This window comes from Dermacentor variabilis, chromosome 3 (genome assembly GCF_050947875.1).
Source record: "Dermacentor variabilis isolate Ectoservices chromosome 3, ASM5094787v1, whole genome shotgun sequence".
NCBI lineage: Eukaryota > Metazoa > Arthropoda > Arachnida > Ixodida > Ixodidae > Dermacentor > Dermacentor variabilis.
Window position 1 is genome coordinate 98,996,486 of NC_134570.1, and position 22,846 is coordinate 99,019,331.

General features: G+C 48.5%; 1 protein-coding gene across 2 annotated transcripts in view; it reads right to left on the reverse strand.

Moving 5' to 3' along the window:
* Positions 1-1,368: 1,368 nt before the first annotated feature.
* The window catches only part of LOC142576091 (uncharacterized), a 41,918-nt gene continuing 20,440 nt past the window's right edge, over positions 1,369-22,846 (reverse strand). The window contains exons 4-6 of one of the 2 annotated variants that reach the window (XM_075686031.1): positions 20,645-20,849; positions 12,105-13,148; positions 1,369-3,221 (exon numbers count right to left, since the gene is read on the reverse strand). In XM_075686031.1, coding sequence (XP_075542146.1) covers positions 3,082-3,221; positions 12,105-13,148; positions 20,645-20,849 — 1,389 coding nt within the window. In that variant the 3' untranslated portion in view covers positions 1,369-3,081. The remainder of the gene's footprint in view (positions 3,222-12,104; positions 13,149-20,644; positions 20,850-22,846) is intronic. The other variant, XM_075686030.1, reaches the window with a different exon arrangement.

The following is a 22,846-nucleotide window of genomic DNA, read 5'->3' on the forward strand; positions in this document are numbered from 1 at the left end:
TGTGCCAATTCATTCACAGCTGGCCTAGCTGTCTCTACAGTGCTATGTTGGTACAGCACCTCGTCACTCTCACTACGGCCTTTAACGGCCTCTGTTGCCACTACGGCATCGTTAGCAGCTAGCCCTTTCCGTTCGCCTGTGAATGGGCCGCTAATCTCACAGGCACTACTTTTCTCGTCGGCTTTTGGTGAAAATGCGCTAGATACTTCCTCATTCTTTTGCTCTGTACTACCTACATAATTTTCAGACAGCCGTTGTCTCTGTGCCTTTAACTGCTCACAATATTCTATCTGTTTTATCAATGCTGCCTTCTCGCTCTCGTACTTTTGCTCACGCTCACGCTTACGTGCTTGATACTTATGTTCACGTTCATTCTCACGTTCTTGACGCTCACGCTGACGTTCTTGACGCTCACACCTAAGAGTAAGTTCTTGATGCTCACGCTTCCGTTCATTCTCGCGTTCTTGACGCTTACGCTCACTTTTACGTTTATGACGCTCACGTTCCCGACGCTCACGCTCCCGTGATTCTTGTATCACCTCGCAAGCAATCTCAATGCTTTCATCATCACTGTCACTATCTTGAATCACCTTTATGATAGCCGGCTTTTTCATCTGTTCGTCCGCCTCAACTCCCAAATCGTCGCACACCAACAACAAGTCTAACCTCGTCAACCTTCTAAGACCCATGGCAGCTGCCCCGACTGGTGGTTAGAACTGTTTTCCTTAATTAATTTGTGCAAACACACAATGGGCAACAAATTCCAGATCCCTAGAACTATCAAAATAAACAGAACATCTGAAGTCTGGCGAATCAAAGAAAAAAAAAACCATCCGCTCTCTTACGGTTGCAGCACCCTGCCATCTGGTTCATTGGTCCGCTGTTCCCGGTTCCTCAGGACTCTCTGGGTCGAAGGCTCGCTCTTCTTCGCTGTTCCAGTTCCTCAGGACTACTTTGAACGAAGGCTCTCTCTACTTCGCTGTTCCAAGTTCCTCGGGACTCCCTTGGACGAAGGCTCTTTTTCGCTGTTCCGGGTTCCTCAGGACTCTCTGGGTCGAAGGCTCTTTCTTCTTCGCTGTTCCCAGTTCCTTAGGATTTCTCTCGACGAAGGTTCATCCGTAGCGCTGCCACCAGTTGTTGGAGTCGATCCCACCGCTGTCTACCAGTTGTTGGTTCTCTTTCGACGAAGGTTCATCCCACCACTGCCACCAGTTGTTAGGATTGTGGGCTCAATCCCATCGCTCGTAACCCGTTGTCGAGATTGGAGTCCGGCATGAATTAGAAGGTAGCTGGCCCACGCCGTCGTCCAACTTATCCACGCTGAGGACGTTGATGAAGGGATGGACTGCTTCTCATCGAGAACGAGGAATATGGGTTTATTTACAGTATCTACATGCAGTTCATCAGTCTAGCATGACTGCGAGAGAAAAGTACATCAGTCTAACATGACTGCTTGAGAAAGTACATCAGTTTAACATGACTGCTTGAGAGAATGTATCAGTCTGACATGACTGCTTGAGAGAGTGTTCTGAGCAGCCGCACCATAGCGATTTCAAGATACTCGGTCCTCCCCCGATACCCAGGTGACGGAAACGGCCGTCCAGTCATCGTAAACAAGTCGCCTCTCTGCGGGACGGTTTACACACACACACTCACACACACACACTTCCTTGCAGGTTCACGGTCCGGAGCCGACGTCAGACGGATTTCGTAACTCGGGGCTTGCGTCAGGAAAGGCGCCTTTTATTCCCCCAGCTGGCGCCCGCAGCGCGCCGCCAGGTGCCCATTGTCTTGCGTCTTGGACGGCGCGTGGGAAGGGGCCTTCGTCGACGTTCCCGCGGCAACTCCCCCGCTCATAGCTGAACAGGTCGGCATTGGCGGGTTCGGTGACAGCAGTTGGTCCGCCGAACGCATTCAGTCCCAACGGTGACGAGGCTAGAGCGTGACGATGGCGTTCCAAGAAAAGGTTGCCGCCACTGTCGCAACTGGCTGGCAAAACTTGCACCTCGGCTGGGCCGTTATTAACAGTAGATGTAAGAGATATTGGTCGGTAATTGTCTGTGTTTTTTTCCCGGATTTATGTAAAGGTTTGATTTCGGCCGTCCTCCAGTCATCCGGTAGGGAACCATCGCGTAAAGATCTGGTGAATACGACATACAAGTACTTAACACACCATTCCGCATAACGCTTTAAAAACGCGTTTGGTATTTTATCTGGTCCTGGTGACTTTTTAGTATCAATGTTTAATAGCAAATTAAAAACGCCGGTCTCAGAAATGACAACGTCAGATATAACAGGAAGCGGTATAGAAAAGTTGGGAAGGCAACCATTATCTTTGGCAAATACCGACTGGAAGAATTGGTAAAAGCAGAACAAACGACAGCCTCATCGCTTACACATTTGCCGTCTATCATGAACCCACTGGTGGAAGAATATTTAGGTGTGATTTGCTATTACTATTACTTTACTATTAAATATTATTTAAAGACTTCATACAGACACCCAGTACATGGGTGTACTATGGAGTAGAGGTGGTGTCACTTTAAAGTGCGAAAGTTTTGGTGTTGAATTTACACGCTTGTGTTTTGTATTGATAGTATAAGTGGCACTGCGAATTGCATAATGTCTTTATGATTGCTTCCAAGTGCCTGTCATATGCGTTATCGCCCTTTCTTTGTTTCATCATGTCATAAACCTATCTGGCTTCCTGAAATTCGTAGATATTTAACTAAATATGGATTCGTATAACGGTTGTCTGCAAAGCCAGCTTTGAAATTGCAAAGGGCCAACAGCCACATGCCACATGAGAAAAAACAAAGAATCACGTACAGGAAGCTGGTGATTAATTGATGCACCAGCGCTCTCTATTTTTTTCTTAAATATTTATCTAAAAAAGGACATCTTAGGAGGATCCTGCACTGAAATTTTGTATTGTACGTAAGAAAGGTCGGGATGCTCAAGGCACAATGCACTATCTGCATTGCTCAAGGCACAGTCCACCGTCCGCACAACAAATGCTATGTGATCAGCAAATGTCTGTCGTGTTATCACGTCAAGCATGTAGACGTGAAGCATGCTGCGTCAAGATGCACTATTCATCCGGCATCTTTTGAAATGTCTGTAAATGAAGTCCGCTGTCCACATTAAGCACACCAAGAAAGAGCCAATGCTGATCATGTAGAATAGTCCATCGTATGACCCGATTTTGTCCTTGTAGTAACCTGAGGAAAAGAAGAAAAACGCGTGCAAAGAAATTGTGCATTCAGTCCTGCTGATGACGGTACGGCCAATCTTAAATAGAACACTTGGTAATAAAGCAAACATAAGTGAAGCACTTCTATACTTGTTGAAAAAAATATTTGATGGCTGAGATTATGCTTTAGGCTGACCTTGATGTGCTAAAATTGGTCTTCATGCCTTCATGCGACAGTTTTGTACTCACAGGAAAAAACAGCGAATTACTGTTGGAGATCGACAATCTTTTTTTTTCCCTCGGCTTCATTTCGTACCTCAAGATAGTTATAATAACGGGATCAAGGACCACAACACAAAGTATGACACACAGCCAGGAAACTGGGAATCTAATGCCTCTGATTCATGTTGTGTGTGCGAGCCACGATATTTCGAGAATCTACTAAGTTAAAACAGCAAAATGCAACTTTTGTGCACATCACCGTATGAAGGAATGCAGTGCGACGGGCTGGCCTTGTGTCGCGTTTGCCTAGATGAAGTTCTATAGTTGTATCCTGCTGTTAGGAATTAGTCAATATGAACCATATAGCTCAGAAGCATCCACTATTGTGCGATTCCTCGGTCATGCCGATACAAGAGCTCGGCGCGTAATAGGCGATGCGTGGTCTGCGTGAGCGCGAAAGAAGGTGGGTAATGTGCGATAACACAGCAGCATTAGATTGCCTTTAGTACAAGGCGCATTCACAAACTTCTTCGAAATTATCGCGAAAAAACGCTCTTGCGGGAGTCAGCGAGCGTTAGCATATCCGTAAGCGTGTTGGCGATTGTGGAAATAGTTAACTCGAAAGGTGGACGGTAGCAACCTTCATACAGACGCCCATGAAGGTTGTCTACGCCCGCTCAACACAGTGTCGGCAACAATGCTGATAGCGCTATCTTGTGGCCTAGAGTTTAATCAGAGGTGACACGGAGCTCTTATTGATAATAGTGAACAACCATATTCTCATGAGCTACTATTGGCGACTCCAAGTAAATGCTCGCGACCTAGTGGCCACACAGAGAAATAGCCAATCCAGTTTCAGAATTGAGGGCGAAAGAGGGTGTCCTGTCTTGCGCTAGAATTACTGTATTGGCTCCCTTTAGGGATGGAGCCTATACAGTAACATAGCATGCGCTGAATGCCTCATAGTTCTCAAATCGTCGTGATGCTGCCGCGTACGCGCCCAAAAATGAAAAAAAAAGACAGCTGTTGAAAGACTTTTATTGTGTAGTATTACAGCTCTCGTCGCGGTGGAAAGACGGCAATGTATGATTTCGTCATTTCTAGAAAGCAGATGACGCGCATCGGAGAGCGATTTGGATAAGAAACTTCCGCATTGAAAAAGGGTGACTGATACTATACTGGTAACATACCAGAGTGCGGGTGTAGGCCAGTTGGTTATTTATGATTTTGGGAAGTTACCGCAAGAAAACACGGGACTTGAAGAAAGGGACAACAAGAAGCGGTATTGACAACTGATGATTTAATGAAACGAACGCCAAGCTTCGAAGTTGTGCAGCATGGTGTAAAGGGGAAGCGCGGGCTCGGCCTCCTGTGAAATGAAGCATACAGAGAGAGAGAGAGGAAAGGGGAAAGGCAGGGAGGTTAACCAGAGAAAAAGATCCGGTTGGCTACCCTACACTGGGGAGAGAGGGGAGGGGGAGGTAAAGTGGTAACAAAGTAGAGATAAGGAAAGGAAGGAGCCTAGACACACAGTCACCATCGGTAACTGGCACCGAATACTGTCATCGCACAGCACAGTGACACTTGCCACACTATCAACATTTGTTCAGGCTACAGCCGCCTGTCCAATCCTGTCGCCCTCAAAAACCGCAACAGTGCCCTCGTCGCCCTCTGCTGCGATGGCTTGTGATGGCGGTATTGTAAAATAAGTTCCTCTGTGAGAGGTCTTTGGTCAAAGCGCGCTATCGCGGTTGCGAGTGATTGTCTCTGTAAATTATATCGAGGACAGTCACAAAGAAGGTGGTGAAAAGTCTCCTCGTTACCACAGTCCTCACACGTGGCGTCGTCGGCCCATCCAATTCGGTAAGCGAAAGACTTGGTGAAAGCCACCCCTAGCCATAGTCGACAAAGCAGGGTAGCTTCGCGACGGCAGAGTCCAGCTGGAATACAAAGGCGTAGAGAGTAGTCAAGATTGTGGAGTCGGTAGTCGTGAAAACTTCCAGCGTTCCACAAGGAGAACGTGATGTCACGGCTGATCATTCGAAGTTTTCGAGCGGCATCTGTCCTTGATAACGGTATCGGCTCCTCTTCGTCCCCTTGAAGAGCCGACCGAGCAGCGTTGTCAGCGTGTTCATTCCCTATGACTCCGCAGTGACTTGGAAGCCACTGAAATGTCACGTGGTGTCCTTTCTCAGTTAAGGTATGAATGAGTTCTCTAATCTCAAATACCAGTTGTTCGTGTGGTCCGCGCTGCAGGGCCGATAGCAAAGATTGCAGTGCAGCCTTCGAGTCACTGAATATTGACCACCTTCGAGGTTGCTCTTGGCTGACGAGACGAAGTGCAGCGCGAAGGGCTGCAAGTTCCGCGGCCATCGGTGTCGTTGGGTGACATGTCTTGAAACTGATGGTGGTGGCTTTCGCTGGGAAGACCACGGCTCCAGAGGAACACTGGAGAGTTGCCGATCCATCAGTATAAATATGTACGTGTTCGGCGTACTTCTCGTGCAAAAGGAGCAGAGTTAGTTGTTTAAGAGCAGGTGATGACAGCTCAGATTTTTTCCTGATGCCTGGTACGGTGAGGTGCACTGCGGGTCGAGCCAAACACCATGGAGGAATCGATGGCTTAGTTGCGGGGGTGAAGCCTGACGGGAGGCAGGTGGAATACTCCGAAATCGTAGTACAAAATGCTGCCTGCGGCCTTTCTGACGGTAGTGTTGCCAGATGGCGGGAACAGGCACGGGCAACGTGCCTAATGTGCACTCTCAACACTTCTACCGCAATGTGTGTTTGTATAGGTTGGTCCCGAGCAACCGCAATAGTCGCTGCTATCGATGTGCATTTTGGCAAACCAAGACAAACCCTGAGAGCCCGAGCTTGAATAGCCTGTAGAGCACGGAGATTTGTCTGGCAGGTGTTGGTCAGTACGGGCAAACTGTATCTCAAGAAGCCCAGAAAGAGAGCCCTGTACAATTCCAACATTGCATGCACTGACATTCCCCAAGTCTTTCCTCCCAGAAACTTGAAAAGTTGGGAGATTGCTGTCAGACGCTTCTTCAAGTAGGTCACGTGGGGGCTCCATGAGAGATCTCTATCAATGATTATGCCAAGAAATTTGTGAGTCTTCTCATAAGAAATTAACTGGCCATTTATTGATATGGCGTAGGGTGTCATTGGTTTGCGAGTGAACGCCATCAGTGCACATTTGTCTGACGAGATTTCAAGACCTTGGTTGCGGAGGTATATAGCTATTAGAGTAGCAGCTTTTTGAAGTCTTGCACGTATCTGAGGACGTGTCACACCTGAGGTCCATATACATATGTCGTCGGCGTACATTGATATCTTGATCGCTGCGGGCAGATGATCAACGAGACCAATGAGTGTGAGGTTGAATAGGGTAGGGCTTAGTACACCGCCTTGAGGAACACCTCGGTACGTGTAGTGTAGTGCGGTTTTACCATCACCGGTACAGACAAAGAAAGATCTCATAAAAAGGTAATGAGAGATCCATTGGAAAACTCGACCACCTAGACCAACCATCTCAAGAGCATCGAGGATAGCCTCGTGAGATACGTTATCGTATGCCTCCTTGACATCCAAGAACAAAGCTGCACATAATCTTTTGCGTGACTTTTGAAGCTGGACGTACGTAGCGAGATCAACAACACTGTCTACTGAAGAGCGATCTCGACGAAAACCAGCCATGCAATTCGGTAACATGTTGTAGTGCTCCAGGTACCACTCCAAGCGGGCAAGGATCATCTTTTCCATTATCTTTCCCACACAGCTGGCCAGCGCTATTGGGCGGTATGAGGTGGGTTCAAGTGGGGACTTGCCTTGCTTCAGGAGAGGGACCAAGCGGCTTATCTTCCATTCTTCGGGAACCATGCCATCCTGCCAAGATAAGTTGTAGAGATGTAACAGTTCTCTCCGTGCGCCATCACTCAGGTTGTTCAAGGCGCGGTAGGATATTCCATCTGGTCCCGCGGATGAAGAACGCCTGCATAGAGCAAGAGCCGCATCTAGTTCCTCCATTATGAAAGGAAGATCCATGCGGCCGTCACGTGAAACAGGGATGCGACTGGGGGCTCGAAAGCCTGGACCGGTTGCTTGGCCAGCGATCCTTGCACAAAAGTCTTCTGCAACATCAGCCTCTAGCCGCCCCTGGAAGAGCGCCAGCGCTTTGAATGGGAAGCGTTGTTCAGGGAAGGAACGTAGACCACGTATGGTTCTCCAGATGTGGGAAAGTGGCTTTCGGGGGTCTAGTGACTGGCAAAATCTTGCCCAACGTCGAGATGCCAATCTATCCATGCGACGTTGAAGTTTCTTTTGTAGTCGTCTGGCTGTCCTAAGGTCTTCGATGGATTTTGTACGCCGGTAACGCCGCTCCGCACGACGACGGAGTGCACGAAGTCGCTCCAACTCTATATCCAATTCCGTGTGCTTCGACGAAACCGTGACCGTGCGCGCGGCGTGTAGCATTGCAGACTTGATTGCTTCCTCTAATCCAGAGGACAAGCCCTCTCGACAAGCATCCTCCATGGTGGAAGTAAAAGTGGTCCAGTCAATTAATCGAATGGTGTTCCGTGGGGTGGGACTGGACATTCCTTTGATGACAAGGTATGTGGGAATATGATCACTCCCGTGTGTCTCGATATCCGAAAACCATTTAACATATCTTGTGAAACTGCTGGAGACGAAAGCTAGGTCAAGACAGCTGCCATAATTCACGCCTCGTATAAACGTTGGGCTGCCGTCATTCAGGAGTGAAAGGCCGTGGTTACAGGCGAAGTTTGCAAGTCTTTGCCCTCTTGCATTTGTTCTTGCGCTTCCCCACGCTATATGGTGCGCATTAAAATCTCCGATGATGACATATGGGGCAGGGCACACAGACAAGATGTTCGTTAATCGTTTGGGATCAAAAACACTTGAAGGCGATACATAAACGCCAACAAGTGTAAACATGAGTTTGCCCTTTTTGATTGTTAGGCAAACGTATTGATTTTTATCATGAGGCGGAATCGGCTGGCGAACATATGTCAGTTCTTGACGAAGAAAAACGATGACTTTGCTGCATGCATGAGTTGTTGCGGATATAACAGCTTCGTATCCCGATAATCTGACTGGTTTTGACACATTAGGCTCACATATGACAATGACTGGGAACAAATGAGTATATATATACTGACGAAAATCCGAAAGGCGTGATTTTAGTCCTCTTGCGTTCCATTGTATGATTGACGCTGCCTTGACTTCCTCTCGAAACGATGGGCGATGGCTGGCCATGTCTCTATTCGAGGCACTCAAGCACTGGGTTTAAGGCGTCCAGTACTTTCAGTGCATTTTGAGCAGACGTAGTTCCAAGGTTCGACAGAATCACTCGAATGGCATCTATGAGGGGACGCAGCATTGAAAGGACTTGACGATCTGCTTTAGGCGTGGCATCAGCAGCAGGAGCACGCTCCCGAGCGGGCTTGACAATCTGTAGTTCTGTGGGAGATTGCTGGCTTGGAAGCGCAGGCCATTCTTCTTGAGACAAATTCCTTTCAGGCGACTTCCTTGTGCTGTTGAGCCCCTTTTTGGCCTGATTGGAGAAAGTGGGTGCTACAATGGAAGCGGCCCTCTCCTTTCGCGGCTCTGCCTTTTTTGAGGCGGTTCGGTGACGCCGACGCCGACGCCGGATCGTTGCAGCAGCCTCCTTGTGTGTTGAATTGTCCCGAACCATTTGCTTGAGAACAGCGACCTCTTTCTTGATGCGAGGGCAGTCCCTAGACGAGGCAGCATGGGAACCATTACAGTTGCCGCACTTTAGGACAGTAGCCCGGCACGTCTCCTCCGCATGAGGTTCAGCACAACGGGGACATAGTATCGAGTTTGGGCAGACACCCTTGACATGTCCAAGCCTGAAGCACTGATGGCATTGAAGAGGCTTTGGTATGAAGGGCCGAACAGGGTGTCGGAAGTGACCGACTTTGACGTGTGTTGGTAAGCAATCTCCTTTGAAGATCAGTTTGACGCAGCGCGATGTTCCAAGGCGGCTCACACGCGTGATGACAACACCCTCACTTGCTGGTTTGACGAGGATAGGCAAGTCCGCGTTGGGAATGGCGACATCGATGTCATAAATGACACCTGCTGTGGATGCGTCATCCATCGGGATATATGAACGCACTTTGATGCGCCCTAGCACCGAGATTTGCTTCAGTTTTTCGAGCGCACTCCCGTTGGTAACATCGATTGCGAGGACATTTTTGCGTGCATTTATCCGAATATCCTTAATTTCATTCGGCACGACCCCTTCCAAGAAAACAGATAGTTCTTGCCTGTTTAGCAGTCGGAGGTTGTTTGAGGGCTCTTCGGTTACGAACACGATGGCGTGAGGCCAGCGTTCAGGCCGGGACTTCAACGTCGCCGTGCTCGCTTGCGTTGATGGGTTCGCGTTGACAGTCCTCCTTTTGGCCCTCTTTCTGCGGACAGTGATGAAGCTATCATCCGATGAGTCTTCATCCGACATCGAGTATAGCTCAGTGTCTTCGGTGTCACTGAGCACGCTTCCTCTCTTCCTCGTGAGGGACGGCCTTGATGACCGCTGGCCAGGAGGGCCTCTGGAAGGCTCCGCGTCCATGGCCACAAAACCGGGAGCCGAGGCACCAGGAAATTCCGAAGAATTCGTCGAAAACCAGAGAACACAGATAGAAGCGTTCTAAGAAGAAGGCATATGAAATGTGCCCTGCACGACACATTTCATATATAATGTTCCACTAAAGTGCAGCAGATACTACAGTGGACAAACCGGTAGGTGCGTTAACATTCGCTTGCGTAAGCATGAACATTCCCTGGGCGCTACTGGATGGTCGAACTTGACTATTCATTGCCGTAGTTGCTTGGGCTGCTCTCCTTTTTTGTAAAAAAAAAGACTGAGATTATTGGCAGAAGAAATGGCCAGCTGGAGAGGGAGATTGCCGAGGTAAGTGGCCCTGCGACGCTTTAAGGATGGTGATTGCGTTATCTCGCCGTAAGTTGCGGTTTCTTAGGAAGAACTTTTGTTTCTTTCCACGTGATACACACGTGTTCGGTGGCACAGTCTGTTTGCATTTATCTTAGTTTTTCTATCGTCCCCCCCCCCCCCCCCCCCCTGTTTAAGGTCGCGGCGTGTTTTTATTGGTTTTACGTTGCTGTTAGGGTGCACGCGTGTGTGAGATATATAAGCTTGGCGTTCATTTCATTAAATCATTAGTTGCCAATACCGCTTCGTGTTTTCTTGCGGTACCTTCCGAAAACCACTATACCAGTATCGAAACACTTCACTCAGGTTGACTTCTTTCTTCCTGCTGAGTAGAACATTGCTTTCCTTTCGTTTAATTTAGATAGCTTGCTGGCGCTTGAAATGGCAGAGTGTACTTTGTTTAGACACACGCTTTGATAAATTATAGTGATGTACGCCTATGCTTCATTTGATGTGTGTTCGTTAATAGTTTTGTGCCCCAAATTTAGTGGTACTAATGCTTTAAGCAGCAGCAATATTCTCGCGAATGTACTTTTGCGGGCAGGCACTGTAGCAGGAATCATAATTGCCTCGGAAGGTCTGAAGTTGGTCATGACACATGTTATGCTACGAAGCGACATATCGTTTTAATATTATGCTTCCCTCTATAGCGGTAAGAACAGAAGGTGTGTTCTCATTCAATTCGGTGAGTTGTCAGAGGATTTGTCCACAAAAAATTTAGAAGCAACTGCAAACAGCGCTCTTCCAACTTTGAAACGGTCGACCTGCGTACAGCGACGCTACTTTGCTTTCTGACACTGTGCACAGAGTTAAATTCCGTTACATCTGCTTCAATTAGTTTCTAAGTCATGTATTTACACTAATAACTCACTTTGCCAAAAGAAAACTCTCGCAAAATTTCAGAAACCTGTTGGAGGAAATTCAACTTGGTTCAATTGGTTGTTATTCACGTTTCACTATGTTTGAGAACTTCTACAGGCGGCAGGTGGTCTGCTGTGTATCAGCTCATTATAAAAAAAGGTGTACCTAGACTCACAAACGGAACTCTCTTTTGCTTTTATCCCGATGTACATTGACCAGATAACTTTACAGCTTTTAGCTTTGTTCTATCCGTGCAGAATATCCGTATTTAGCTTCTGAAAGCACGACAGACGTTGCTGCCTATATATTGGGGGATGCTATATGTGATATACTGACAACACAAGTAGCAGTGCGGAGTTGCCTCAGAAGATCGAAAGCAGTCAGGTATCGTACCTGTAGCAGTGGAGCAACCACGTGAACAAGTGCTTGCACCTTTCGGAGGCAAGTAACGCACTAAAACTTCCTTTATTTTTAAATCTCCGGCTCGTCTGAAAAGCTCTGTGTTTAATATAATCTGATGCCGCTCGCTGGGCAGGCTGGACGTTTGCAGGCACAGCACAACTATTTCCGCAATTTCGACCCTCAAATTTTGGAGACTGATCAAAATTAGGTGATCGGCCGCAAGGCCTCATTCTGCTTCCACGATACACCTCGATTCGATGCCGCAGAAGAGAAATGCGACTGCAGCAACAAGCGAGAAAGCCGCCGTGAACCTGGCTGCCGTAGCCATGTTTGTACAGTGTTGCCAGGTCAAGTAGCAGATTCTACAGTTGCCAGTAGCTGTATAGAGGAAAATTTGTGTCCCATCAACTGCTGCACACTTACCGGTGATCTTGGGGCACGCCATGTAAGCGAGACCCATCCCGAACCGGGTGACGCCCGACGAAAGTCCCAAGTTCTCCACTCCCAGGTGGTCGGCGAGCACGGGCGCGAACAGCACGGCCACAGTGCCGTTGCTCCATCCGAACAGTGCGCACATGAGCGCCGTCACCGCGGAGCGGTCGGGTCGCATGCTGGGCATCTCGACGCACAGCGCGCCCGTGAGCATCGCGCTGGCGCTCAACAGCACACGCCGGTCGCAGAAGGCCCTGTCCGACAGCGCGCCAGCCACGAGACGGGCGCAGGCGTCGCCGATGGCGGACACCGAGAGAAACACTGCGCCGTCGTGGCGCGTGAAGCCCTTGTCGACAGCGAAGTCGACGAGGATCATCAGAACCAGCAGCGTGTAGACGGAGAAGGTGTACGTCACGGCCACCATGTAGAAGACGCGCACCCGAAGGAAGCTCCAGTACGACGAGCCCCCGCCATCTCCGCTTGTCTCCAGAGCGTCTGGACGGGCCGACGTCTGGCGGCAGAGTCCTTTGACCGCGGTAACAACGGCGACGGCTTCGGGACATCCGTTGGCGACTATGACTTCCGCCTCTGACACAGACCACGGTGGTGCGATGGCGCTATTGTTGCCGGTGCTACCAATTCCACCATTTTGAATCTTGTAGGCGCCATCCAAGTGAGAGTACGAAGGAGCGTTGCCGTCACCGCTTTGTTTTCTCTTGAGGAAGCCAAATGAAATGCGCCCGAACTGTATGGGTTTAGCACAGGGAGGAAACTCGCGCGTGGTCGTCTTGCCGTTTCCGACCGCTGGCGCACGTCTGTGGGAGATTTCGCGGGTAGACACGCCGACGATGCGCGCTTGATTGTCGGGTAGAGACCCGTTCGCGTAAGAGGCGAAATCCTCGGAGCTTTGCAAAATCGACGTGCTATTAAGCGAAGGTTTCAGTCGCACGTCCCTGGACTTGGTGCCATTGTGTTCGGCGTTGGCGGACGTGCCGGCTTCGATGACCGCCTTATAGGTACCATTAATCGTCGCCACTGTAACGGAAAAGAAGGGAGGCATGTATAATTCTGAGCTGCTGCCGCTTCGTACATCTACGTTTAAGTGTACACGTAACACATGCGCACAAACAAAGCACACGTGTGGTGTCTGCACGCGTTTTTTACTTTGGGCGCCTCAACTAATCATGCGTTCACGACGGCGCAATTCAGGCAATCGATAGACCATGTCATGATGTTCCATACGCTGGCTCTGGACAGACCACGAGGAGGAGGAGGAAGCAGGAGTAGACGGAAGGATAGGGAGGTTAGCCGGTTCTCAGGCCAGTTGGCTACCCTGTGCTGGGGAAAGGTGGCGAGGGGTAAAATGGATAATAAATATAAAATAGATATTACAAAAACGGCAAGAAGAGCAAAAAGAGAAAAGACAAAAAGAAAGGACAATACGGCACTGCTTAAAGTCTGTCTCTAAGACTTATTCTCCGATAGAAGCGCAACAACGCTTTCAAAGCCTTCTGTGCTGAGGACGGTCTCGGCCAGTGTACCAGGACCCTTACCTACCACAAAAAGCGTTTGTGAAGATTATGTAACGCTCTTGCAACTTCTTTTGAACCGATGCACATTAACTTTTCGAAGACGAATGTGTTGGTGCCATTTTGTGTGGTGCAGATCAAAGGCGGACGCGCTGGCTTATGGACCGTAAACTGTTCTAAGGAGCCCGTTATACTACCACACGGCCTGAAATTAGCTTTAGCCAGGTAACACGTCTCCTTATCAGTGGCTGAACTTACAGATGTGCCGGAAGAACCTGATGGCCACAGTTAGGAAACGGCCCTTGTGTCAATGGTAAATAAATCGCTCAGCATGAGTGAACGCCGAACGTTAGTGGGTGTGCTTTCGAAGCGCGTTTCGGTATTCGACTTTGCGCAGAAGGACAAAGTACCTTCATACGCCGCGTCTCGAGCAAGCCAATACCATCAACACGGGTTCGGCAAATCCGATTAGACAAAAGCCATATCGCGTTTCACCCCCAGAGCGCCAGATTATCAACGAACAACGAAATGATGAAAAAGGGAGTCGTACAAGAGTCAGCGAGTCCGTGGGCAGCTCCGGTGATTCTTGTTAAAAAAAAAGCTGGATCTTGGAGATTTTGCGTCGACTATCGCCGTTTGAATTGTGTAACAAAAAATACGTGTACCTACTCCCACGTATTGAGGATTCAATAGACTGCCTTCATTACGCCTCTTACTTTTCCTCAGTAGATTTACAATCTGGCTATTGGCAAATTCCGATGCATCCTGACGACAAGGAGAAGACTGCCTCTGTAACCTCTGACGGGCTCTTCGAATTTCATGTGATGCCATTTGGACTGTGCAACCCTCCGGCAACTTTCGAGAGATTTATGGACACTGTCAACCCTCCGGCAACTTTCGAGAGATTTATGGACACGCTTTTGCGCAGCTTGAAGTGAAGCATCTGCATGTGTCACCTCGATGACGTCGTCATCTTTGGCCTCACGTTCAGCGAACACAACTCGCGTTTGGATATTGTCCGGAACTGCATGAGAAAGGCTGGCCTCGTTTTAAACTCCAAGAAATACCACTTCGGAGATCGCCAAACCCTTGCGCTGGGGCACCTCGTCGATAAGGATGGAATTCGCCCTGATCCCTACGAAACAGCAGCCGTTGAAGCGTTCAGTGCACCGCGCTCTGTCAAAGAGCTCCGTAGTTTTCTGGGGCTTTGTTCCTATTTCCGCCGCTTTATTCGTAAATTCGCCGGCATCGCGTATACGCTGACATGCCTGCCACGAAAGGAAACCCCCTTTGAGTGGACTCCGAAGTGCGACTCTTCGTCAGTTGAAGTTTCTGCTGACGTCACGACCAGTTCTTCAACACTTAAGCCCTTCAGCTCCAACGGAACTCCATACGGATGCCAGTGGCACAGGCATCGGTGCCGTAGTAGTTCTACACTACGGTGACCGCGAAGACGTTATCGCATATGCAAGTCGCTCATTAAGTAGGCCCGAGCACAATTACACTGTCACGGAACAAGAATGCCTCGCGGTAATATTTGCGGTTCAGCGGTTTTGTGTTTACCTGTATGGACGCCCCTTTACAGTGGCCACCGACCACCACTCATTGTGTTGGCTTGTGAGTCTTTGTGACCCTTGTGGCCGCCTTGCGCGCTGGGCGCTCCGACTGCAAGAACATAGCTTCACCGCCTCTTATAAGAGCGGTCGACGACACTCTGATGCTGACTGCCTCTCGCGTATGCCACTTAGCACTACGGACTGTGACGCCGACGACTTCGATCACCTCGTGGCCTCTGTGTCGCCGCGTTTTCCAGACTTCGACTGTTTCAAAGCCTAAAAGCGTAAAGACGCTAAATTAACACCGCTCTTCACCGCTACGACCGCCTTGACGGCAGCAAACTATTTCTGTGCACATGATGGACTCCCTTAAAAGAATTTTTCCAGCACTCGCGCACGTTTTTTCCTAGTACTACCCGAGAGCCTTCGCACAGCGATTCTGAGTATTATGCACGACAACCCTACGGCTGGCCATTTAGATTCGGCGAGGATGATCTACTGGATTCAGGAATGCTTTTATTGGTCTGGAAAGCGACAGTCTGTTGAGACGTATGTGGCCAGCTGCATGCAGTGTCAACGCCACAAACGGCCATCTACTGCTCCAGCTGGTCTCCTGCAGATGATCCTGCCTCCAAGCACGCCTTTCCAACAAGTGGGCATTGACTTCGTGGGCCCTTTCCCAAAATCTGCCAAGGAAAATCGTTGGATAGTTGTTTGCGTCGACTAACTCACACGCTACTGCGAGGCGGCGGCCGTGCCCTCCGCAACTGTCACTGACGTTTCAACATTCCTGCTGTAATATGTCATCCTGCGACATGTTTCCGCGTCGCGTGATCACCAGCTACCGTGGACGACAGTTCACAGCGGATGTCGTAGAGGAGCTGCTTCGTTTGCGTGAATCACACTTGCGTCACTCGACAACAATACCATACCACAAACGAATGGGCTTACGGAGCGCACCAACCCAACAGTTGCGAACATGCTATCTATGTATGTTTCATCCGACCACAAGAACTGGAATGACGTACTGCCTTTTATCACGTACGCCTTCAACACCGCCAAGCACGAGACTACCGGCTATATCCCTTCCTTCCTGCTGTACGCACGGCCACCTCGGTACACAATCGACACTGTTTTCCCTTTCTGTAGGCACGAAAATCCCACTGTCGCTGAGAATCTCTGACTTCCCGAAGAAGCTCGTCGTATTGCTCATTTGCGCACTTTGGCATCGCAGGAGAGATCAAAAGCACGCTACGACATTCGCCACCATCCGGTAACCTATAGCCCTGGGGATTTAGTCTGGCTGTGGACTCCAGTACGGAAACTCGGGTTATGCCAAAAGCTTTTGGCCACCTACGATGGACCGTTTGTTATTATTACCAGACTCATGGAAGTACCTATAAAATAGCTCGCCTCACGCCGAATGGTAGAAGAGCTGCCAAGACCCAAGTGGTACATGTCGCCTGCTTGACATTCTTCACTTAAAGACAAATGGATTGGCTCGCCCGGTGGGCTTCGTCTGCGACGAGAGGAATGTTACGCGTGAGGAAAACGAAGACCGGTGAACGTGTTTGCGGTCCTGAGCGGGAAAAGAGGAGGCGGACGACGCTGAGTTCATCAACCAGCTGGGGCCGCTCTTGCGCTCACCTTCGCGACCTAAAGTAAACGACCCCCTTCATCCGTAAGGGTGATAAACGGTCTCCCGTAACGGTCCTTCCCCACTGGGGACCACAAGCACGTTCACAGGTCTTCGGTTTCCTCATGCGTAACAATATATTTATCATTTCTTTTTAAGAGTAAGCTTTAGCTCAAGTGCTCCTATCTAAATACATGTAAAAGGAGAATTCGTTTTTCTCAGCAACCACTGCACAAAATTTGACCGGGTTTGTTGCATTTAAAAGAAAAACGTAAAACATAGTGACTGTTAGTTTCGAAGTTTTGAGTTAGGTCGCCATTTTTTTTATTAAATATCGACGAAATCGAAAATTTTCAAAAAAGAAACGAAGCTTTCATGTTTACAACTCTGTAACTCAGCAACGGAAAAGGATAATACAATTCTGTCAATTACATCTAATAGTACATTTAAAGCGGACAAAATTGATATGTTTCACGTGAATATAAAAACATTTAGTAATATGGAAATACAGCTTTTGCAGAACCCTTGTAACCAACGTAAGAAATTCACCTAAGATGTAAGATGACATATCGAATTTTTCTGGTTTGAATGATACAATGAATGCCGGTTAAAGAACCGCGATATCTGTTTTTTATGCAGAGCTATGAATTTGTAAACTTCGTGCTTCTATTTTTTTTAAGCGGTCGAATATTTGAAAACCCTTTTACAAAATTAAAGCCCTAAATAAAAATTTCGCTTCCAACAGTCACTAGAACTTAACTTTCTCCCTCAAATGCAACAAACTTCATTAAAAGCGGTGCAGGGGTTATCTCAGAAAAACGTTTTTACGTTTTACATGTATTTGAATAGGCCGCGTCGGAGTTGGGCACGAGCTAAAGCTTCCTCTTAAGGATACGATCGCCCCGTGTCTTAAGTGTGACATCACGAAAAGAAACGGCCAGACAACGTCTCCTCGAGTTCTCCCTTGACTCAAAGGTCGCGGCCGCGTTTCAGGCGGGGCAGACGTGCACAGACAACACATACATCTTTTGGACTATAAGAAGTATCAGTACTGAAGATTTAACATTGTGCTCCAGCTATTCCGATTGTTACGGAAGGTTCAGCCAGACAATACTTAGAAGGTGCAAGTGCGCGTGTCTCACAGAGGTTCGTTAAAACAGACGTTTGGGCGAGTTGGTAAGACATATTTGAAACGGAACAGCGCGGTTTTCACGGGGACAATCAGGGACAAACGACATGGACGAGCGCTGACTTGCAACTGAAGTTTATTGCTTGGAACGAAGAATATATAAAAGCTCCAGCGATCAGAAGAAAAAAAAAACCATACATATATTCACAATCAATCATACACGCTGCACTGAACAGGGGAGATAACTGTAATCATCATATCCCACCCGCTAAAAATGCTAGTTCTTTGGATGTAATGGATAAGCAGGGGCTACTGACGCATGCATCTTTTGACCAGTGTTGCGTACTCCAGGGTAGCGTATCGTACTGCTGCCAAGTAGTAGCGGCGCCTGGGTATCGAAGCTCGACCGACGTTACTTATTGGGTAGCGTGGCGTTATCGGTGGGCTGCAGGCATCCGGTAGACCATGGCGACCAGCCAAGGGCGAGACGATTTCAAGTGCGAAACTTTCACGATTTATTCAAAGGTAGATAAAGGAAAATGAGAAGAGCATGAAGTGATTAAAAGTACAGTTCGGAGCCCCTTAAATAGGCTCTCAACAATCGTGGGCGGGATATTGCTTCCGTCGACGTCACGTGACCGGCACAGAAAGAGGGTGCCTCCTCCTCTGGTTATACCGAGCCTGCTGAAAGGAGGTCTTCACGCCTCCTGGAATCGTAGACGCCTGTCCGTCTCTTCTGCGCGTTGCGGGTTCGTGGAAGTTCTCCTCTAGATCCAATTAGAGGAAAGGGCCTCTCTAAACTCGCGCGCGCGCGCGAGTTTGTTGTTGTGCTCACATTGTTGTGCCACATTGTTGTTGTGCTCACTTGTTGTGCCACATTGTTGTTGTGCTCCTTCGGGCGTTCATTAAGGCATCTCCCCGTTTGACCGACAAAAAGCCTGTCACATGACAACGGAATCACGTAGACAACTTCCTCTTCACAAGTGGTCTACGCCATTCCGTTGTCACGACGAAGGCTTGGACAAGCCGAAGCATGTCCGCCTCCCCCATGCCTCTTGTCTTGGTTGTTATTCGCCGGATCATGAGGGTAACTTGGGCTGTTGTATTCTTAAGCTTTTGAATTAATATTGTATTGGTGCAATCCGACTGGAAAACCTTCGTCGTGTCTCGAATAACTTACGCTATTCTATACGCACATCTCAACGCGACGGAACTCAAGAAAATCAACACAATGATCAGAAAGGCATATAAGCAGGCGATGGGTCTGCCAATCAGTACGTCCACAGAACGCCTACTACGACTAGGTGTACACAACACGGCCGAGGAGCTGATAGAGGCACACTTATCCAGTCAGCGAACAAGGCTGGCGGTTACGGAAGCGGGGAGGTCCATTTTCTTACGCCTGGGGCTATCTGCCCCTCTGAGCCATCCGCCGCCTCAGACTGCGAGCTTACCACATGCCATCCGGAGCAACATCACCGTACGTCCTCTACCTCGAAATATGCGCCCAGTGCAACACGCAGAGCGAAGTGAGGCCCGCGCCCTGGCCATACACAAGCGATACGGGACTTTACCCTCTACAGCCTACACGGACGCGGCTTCTTACCCCAGACGCGCAGCCACAACAGCCACCGTAGTCGTGAACAAAGAACATCGGACCAGCATTTCGCTCACATGATACAATCCCCTCCACGCCGAGGAAGCAGCCATAGCCCTCGCGCTCTCCCAAACAGAGGTTGAAGTCATAGTGACCGACTCCCAAAAGGCGTGCCGCAACTTTGCTAGCGGCAGAATTCATACCACTACGCTCCGGATAATCAATCAAAAGCCGCCAACGAGATCAGTCATGATCATCTGGGCGCCAGCTCATCAATGCATTCCTGGCAACGAAGTCGCCAACCACGTGGCTCGAGATCTGACCCACCGAGCCGACGCCGAGGAATCTGAAGCCGAGCGCATGCACCCTTTAATCTCGTACCAAGACATCACACAAAACTACAAGCTGACCCGCAGAACATATGCACCCCCACACAAGTCACTACCCAGGGAGCCTACCTAATGAACGAAAGCTATATGTAAGGGTTAGTTATAGTCCGCAGATTTTTCTATCACCTGATTGATAGTGTGAATATGGTCTATTGTTGAGTAGCCTTTACGAAATCCTGCCTGGTGCTTTGGTTGACACAAGTCTAAGGTGTTCCTGATTCTATTTGCGATCATATTTATGCCCCCGTTATCCGAGGCGCTGAGACATGCACCCTTAAAGGCTGCAGAAAAAGGAGCGCCTTTTCGTCAATGACTCTCTCACAACATGTTACGCGTAAACCTTAAGGCGCTCCAAAGCTCTCACATTACAGCACATGCGTCACAAAGAGCTAATAGTTGGTGTTTGGAAACGCACTTCGCAACTCAGTTGCGCGAAAACACGCGTCGCGTACTTCGCATCAGTGCCTTTGTGCCGGCGGTGAAGATCCTGTCACGACGAAAACAGGCGAAAGAGCCAAAGAAAATTGTAACTTCGTCGCGCGGAAACAAATAGCGAAATGACATGCACATCTGCATCGTCATTTGCTCCGCGCTACGAAGTTACATCTTCGAGTACCAACCTGCCCGATTCTTAACACTGTTAAGCCAAAGAAAGCTATTCGTTTTAACAGAAATAAAAGAAAACGTGAGTCTACCTCGTGCCGAGCGCTCCGGATTCGCTGCTGATCCTCGCCGTCGCTCTCCATCGCCGGATGTGTTAGCTGGAGCTGTCGCGGGCGAGATCTTTGCGTGCGCGGATTTCGAGGCCTCCCAGGGAGGTGTCTTGAAGATGATGCACACTGACAGGGCATTGAGCATAAGACCGCCCGTGATGAGGAAGGCGCCCATGAAGCCGTACTCCTGCGCGGGATTGGGAGGGACCACACGAAGGTGAAATTGTCGAACGAGCTCAGGTTGACTAGTTTCGCTTATTCTATGCGGGACTTACGATGTCAAGGTGAAGACGCACAGACGTTCCGGAAGCCACAGGGATTCCTTGGCTGCACTTGCTCGCACTAGAATGTAATTAAGGAACCTGAACGGGCTCCGTAATGTCTCTGCGTTTTCCCCTTGACTTGCTTAGTGACCTCTGCAGCTTCATCCACGATGATACCTCACCAGACGAATTTTCTTCAAACCCTTCGTTGACTACTTAGCGGTACTAAGTAACGATGAGTTGATACGTAGTAAGCTGTTAAGTGAGAAGAAACTGACATTTGGGCGAAACTTTCTTTAATGTGATTGGCCGTCTTGGGATGGATGGATGGATGGATGGATGGATGGATGGATGGATGGATAACTTTCTTGAGGTCCGTCGGTGCGCGCGATTAGTGAGAGCAACTGTATTAAGGTCCAAAAGGAAGAGATAGGCGCGCATTTTGTGTGAAAAAGTTTGGTACTACTTTCACCGTTCACTGAAATAGGCACTCAGAAACGCATTGGCTGTTAACACGACGGCGCATCGTGTACAGTATATATATAGTTCACGAATACCATAACAGCAATCACACGAAAGAAAATTTGGTGGTTAAGATCGAGAAGCAATCAAATGCAAGCGATGAAATGTGTCATAGTGACCCTCAGTAGCTTTTATCGACGATATGGCACACCCCTCCCGCAACGGAAACAACCGAATGTCGTTATGGAGAGGCGCGCGTTGTTCGCGAAACCCAGCAGTTCACTGCCATTTTGAATTGAAACCATGAAGTAGCTCTTTACAGCTCCAATTACAATGCCTATAGCATACTCGAGGCACTACAGAACAGCTTAGGCTGCGTTGAATTGGAAAATGCAAACACATTCTGCCTCACCATGTCTCGATCCTGCGTTGTTTAATTACACAGACTGAAATCTATTTGCTTTGTCAGTGCATAAAAGAGAACCTCGCGTACCCGCCTCATAAAGAAGACACACAAGTCTCACATGAACACTTGACCTCCACTGGGCAACAATGATATCTTCAATATGTGCCACACTACTAATGAAGGGGCCTTCGGCTTCTTGCTGGCTGCAGCGAACCGGTCCAAAAGGCATATTGCACTCAAATATTTGACCGGAGCAGCCTGTGTCAGTTCTTCAAACAGATTCATCATGTCTGTTTCTCAAGCAAGAACCACCAGTAATTTGTTCAAGAGTTGAACGTGTAGCACGGAAAGGGAATAAATATTGGTACATTCCATTCTGTGTGCTGCAAACAGCTGTAAACCTCAATCAGTTTTGCTTCAAGTCATCGCCACTTAAATTTAATAACCGGTGAAAAACGGCCTCATTTTGAGAACCAGTTAAAAACGCAAGTGGTGCTGACCGAATCTAAACTGCAGTGGTAGTTAAGTCCTCGTGTTACTGCCGAGCGTTTATGTGAAGAAATAGAAGAACTCGATATTATACCATGAACTATATTCGCCGTGAGCAAACATGTTTTAGTGGGTTAAAATCAAGATAATTGTTGTAGAAGTCATATATAGTCAGCGTTTAATTGTGACATGCATATTGCACCATGGTGGGTATGGAATCCTAACTGGATTCTTATGTGCTGCGCTTTTGCGTCTATGCTTTTATTATTCATGTGAGCTAACACTGCGCGGATCTATAGTTTGTATTTCCAACTGTAGATCCGCGCATGAAAAACCTGTAATGGGCTGATCTGGACTCCCTCGGGTGGCACTAGAGCGTTGCCTTTGAGAAATATATTGTCGTCTAAGGAATAAGCTCCTTGATTACATTTTTGCGAACGAAGACATCGTAAAATGTATATTTGAGATGCCCGTCATAAGTATACAAGCATTGGGAACGAGAGCGAACAAACGGACACACTACAGAAGGCGCCCGGACACTGCCCGAACTGCAGCAGACGACAG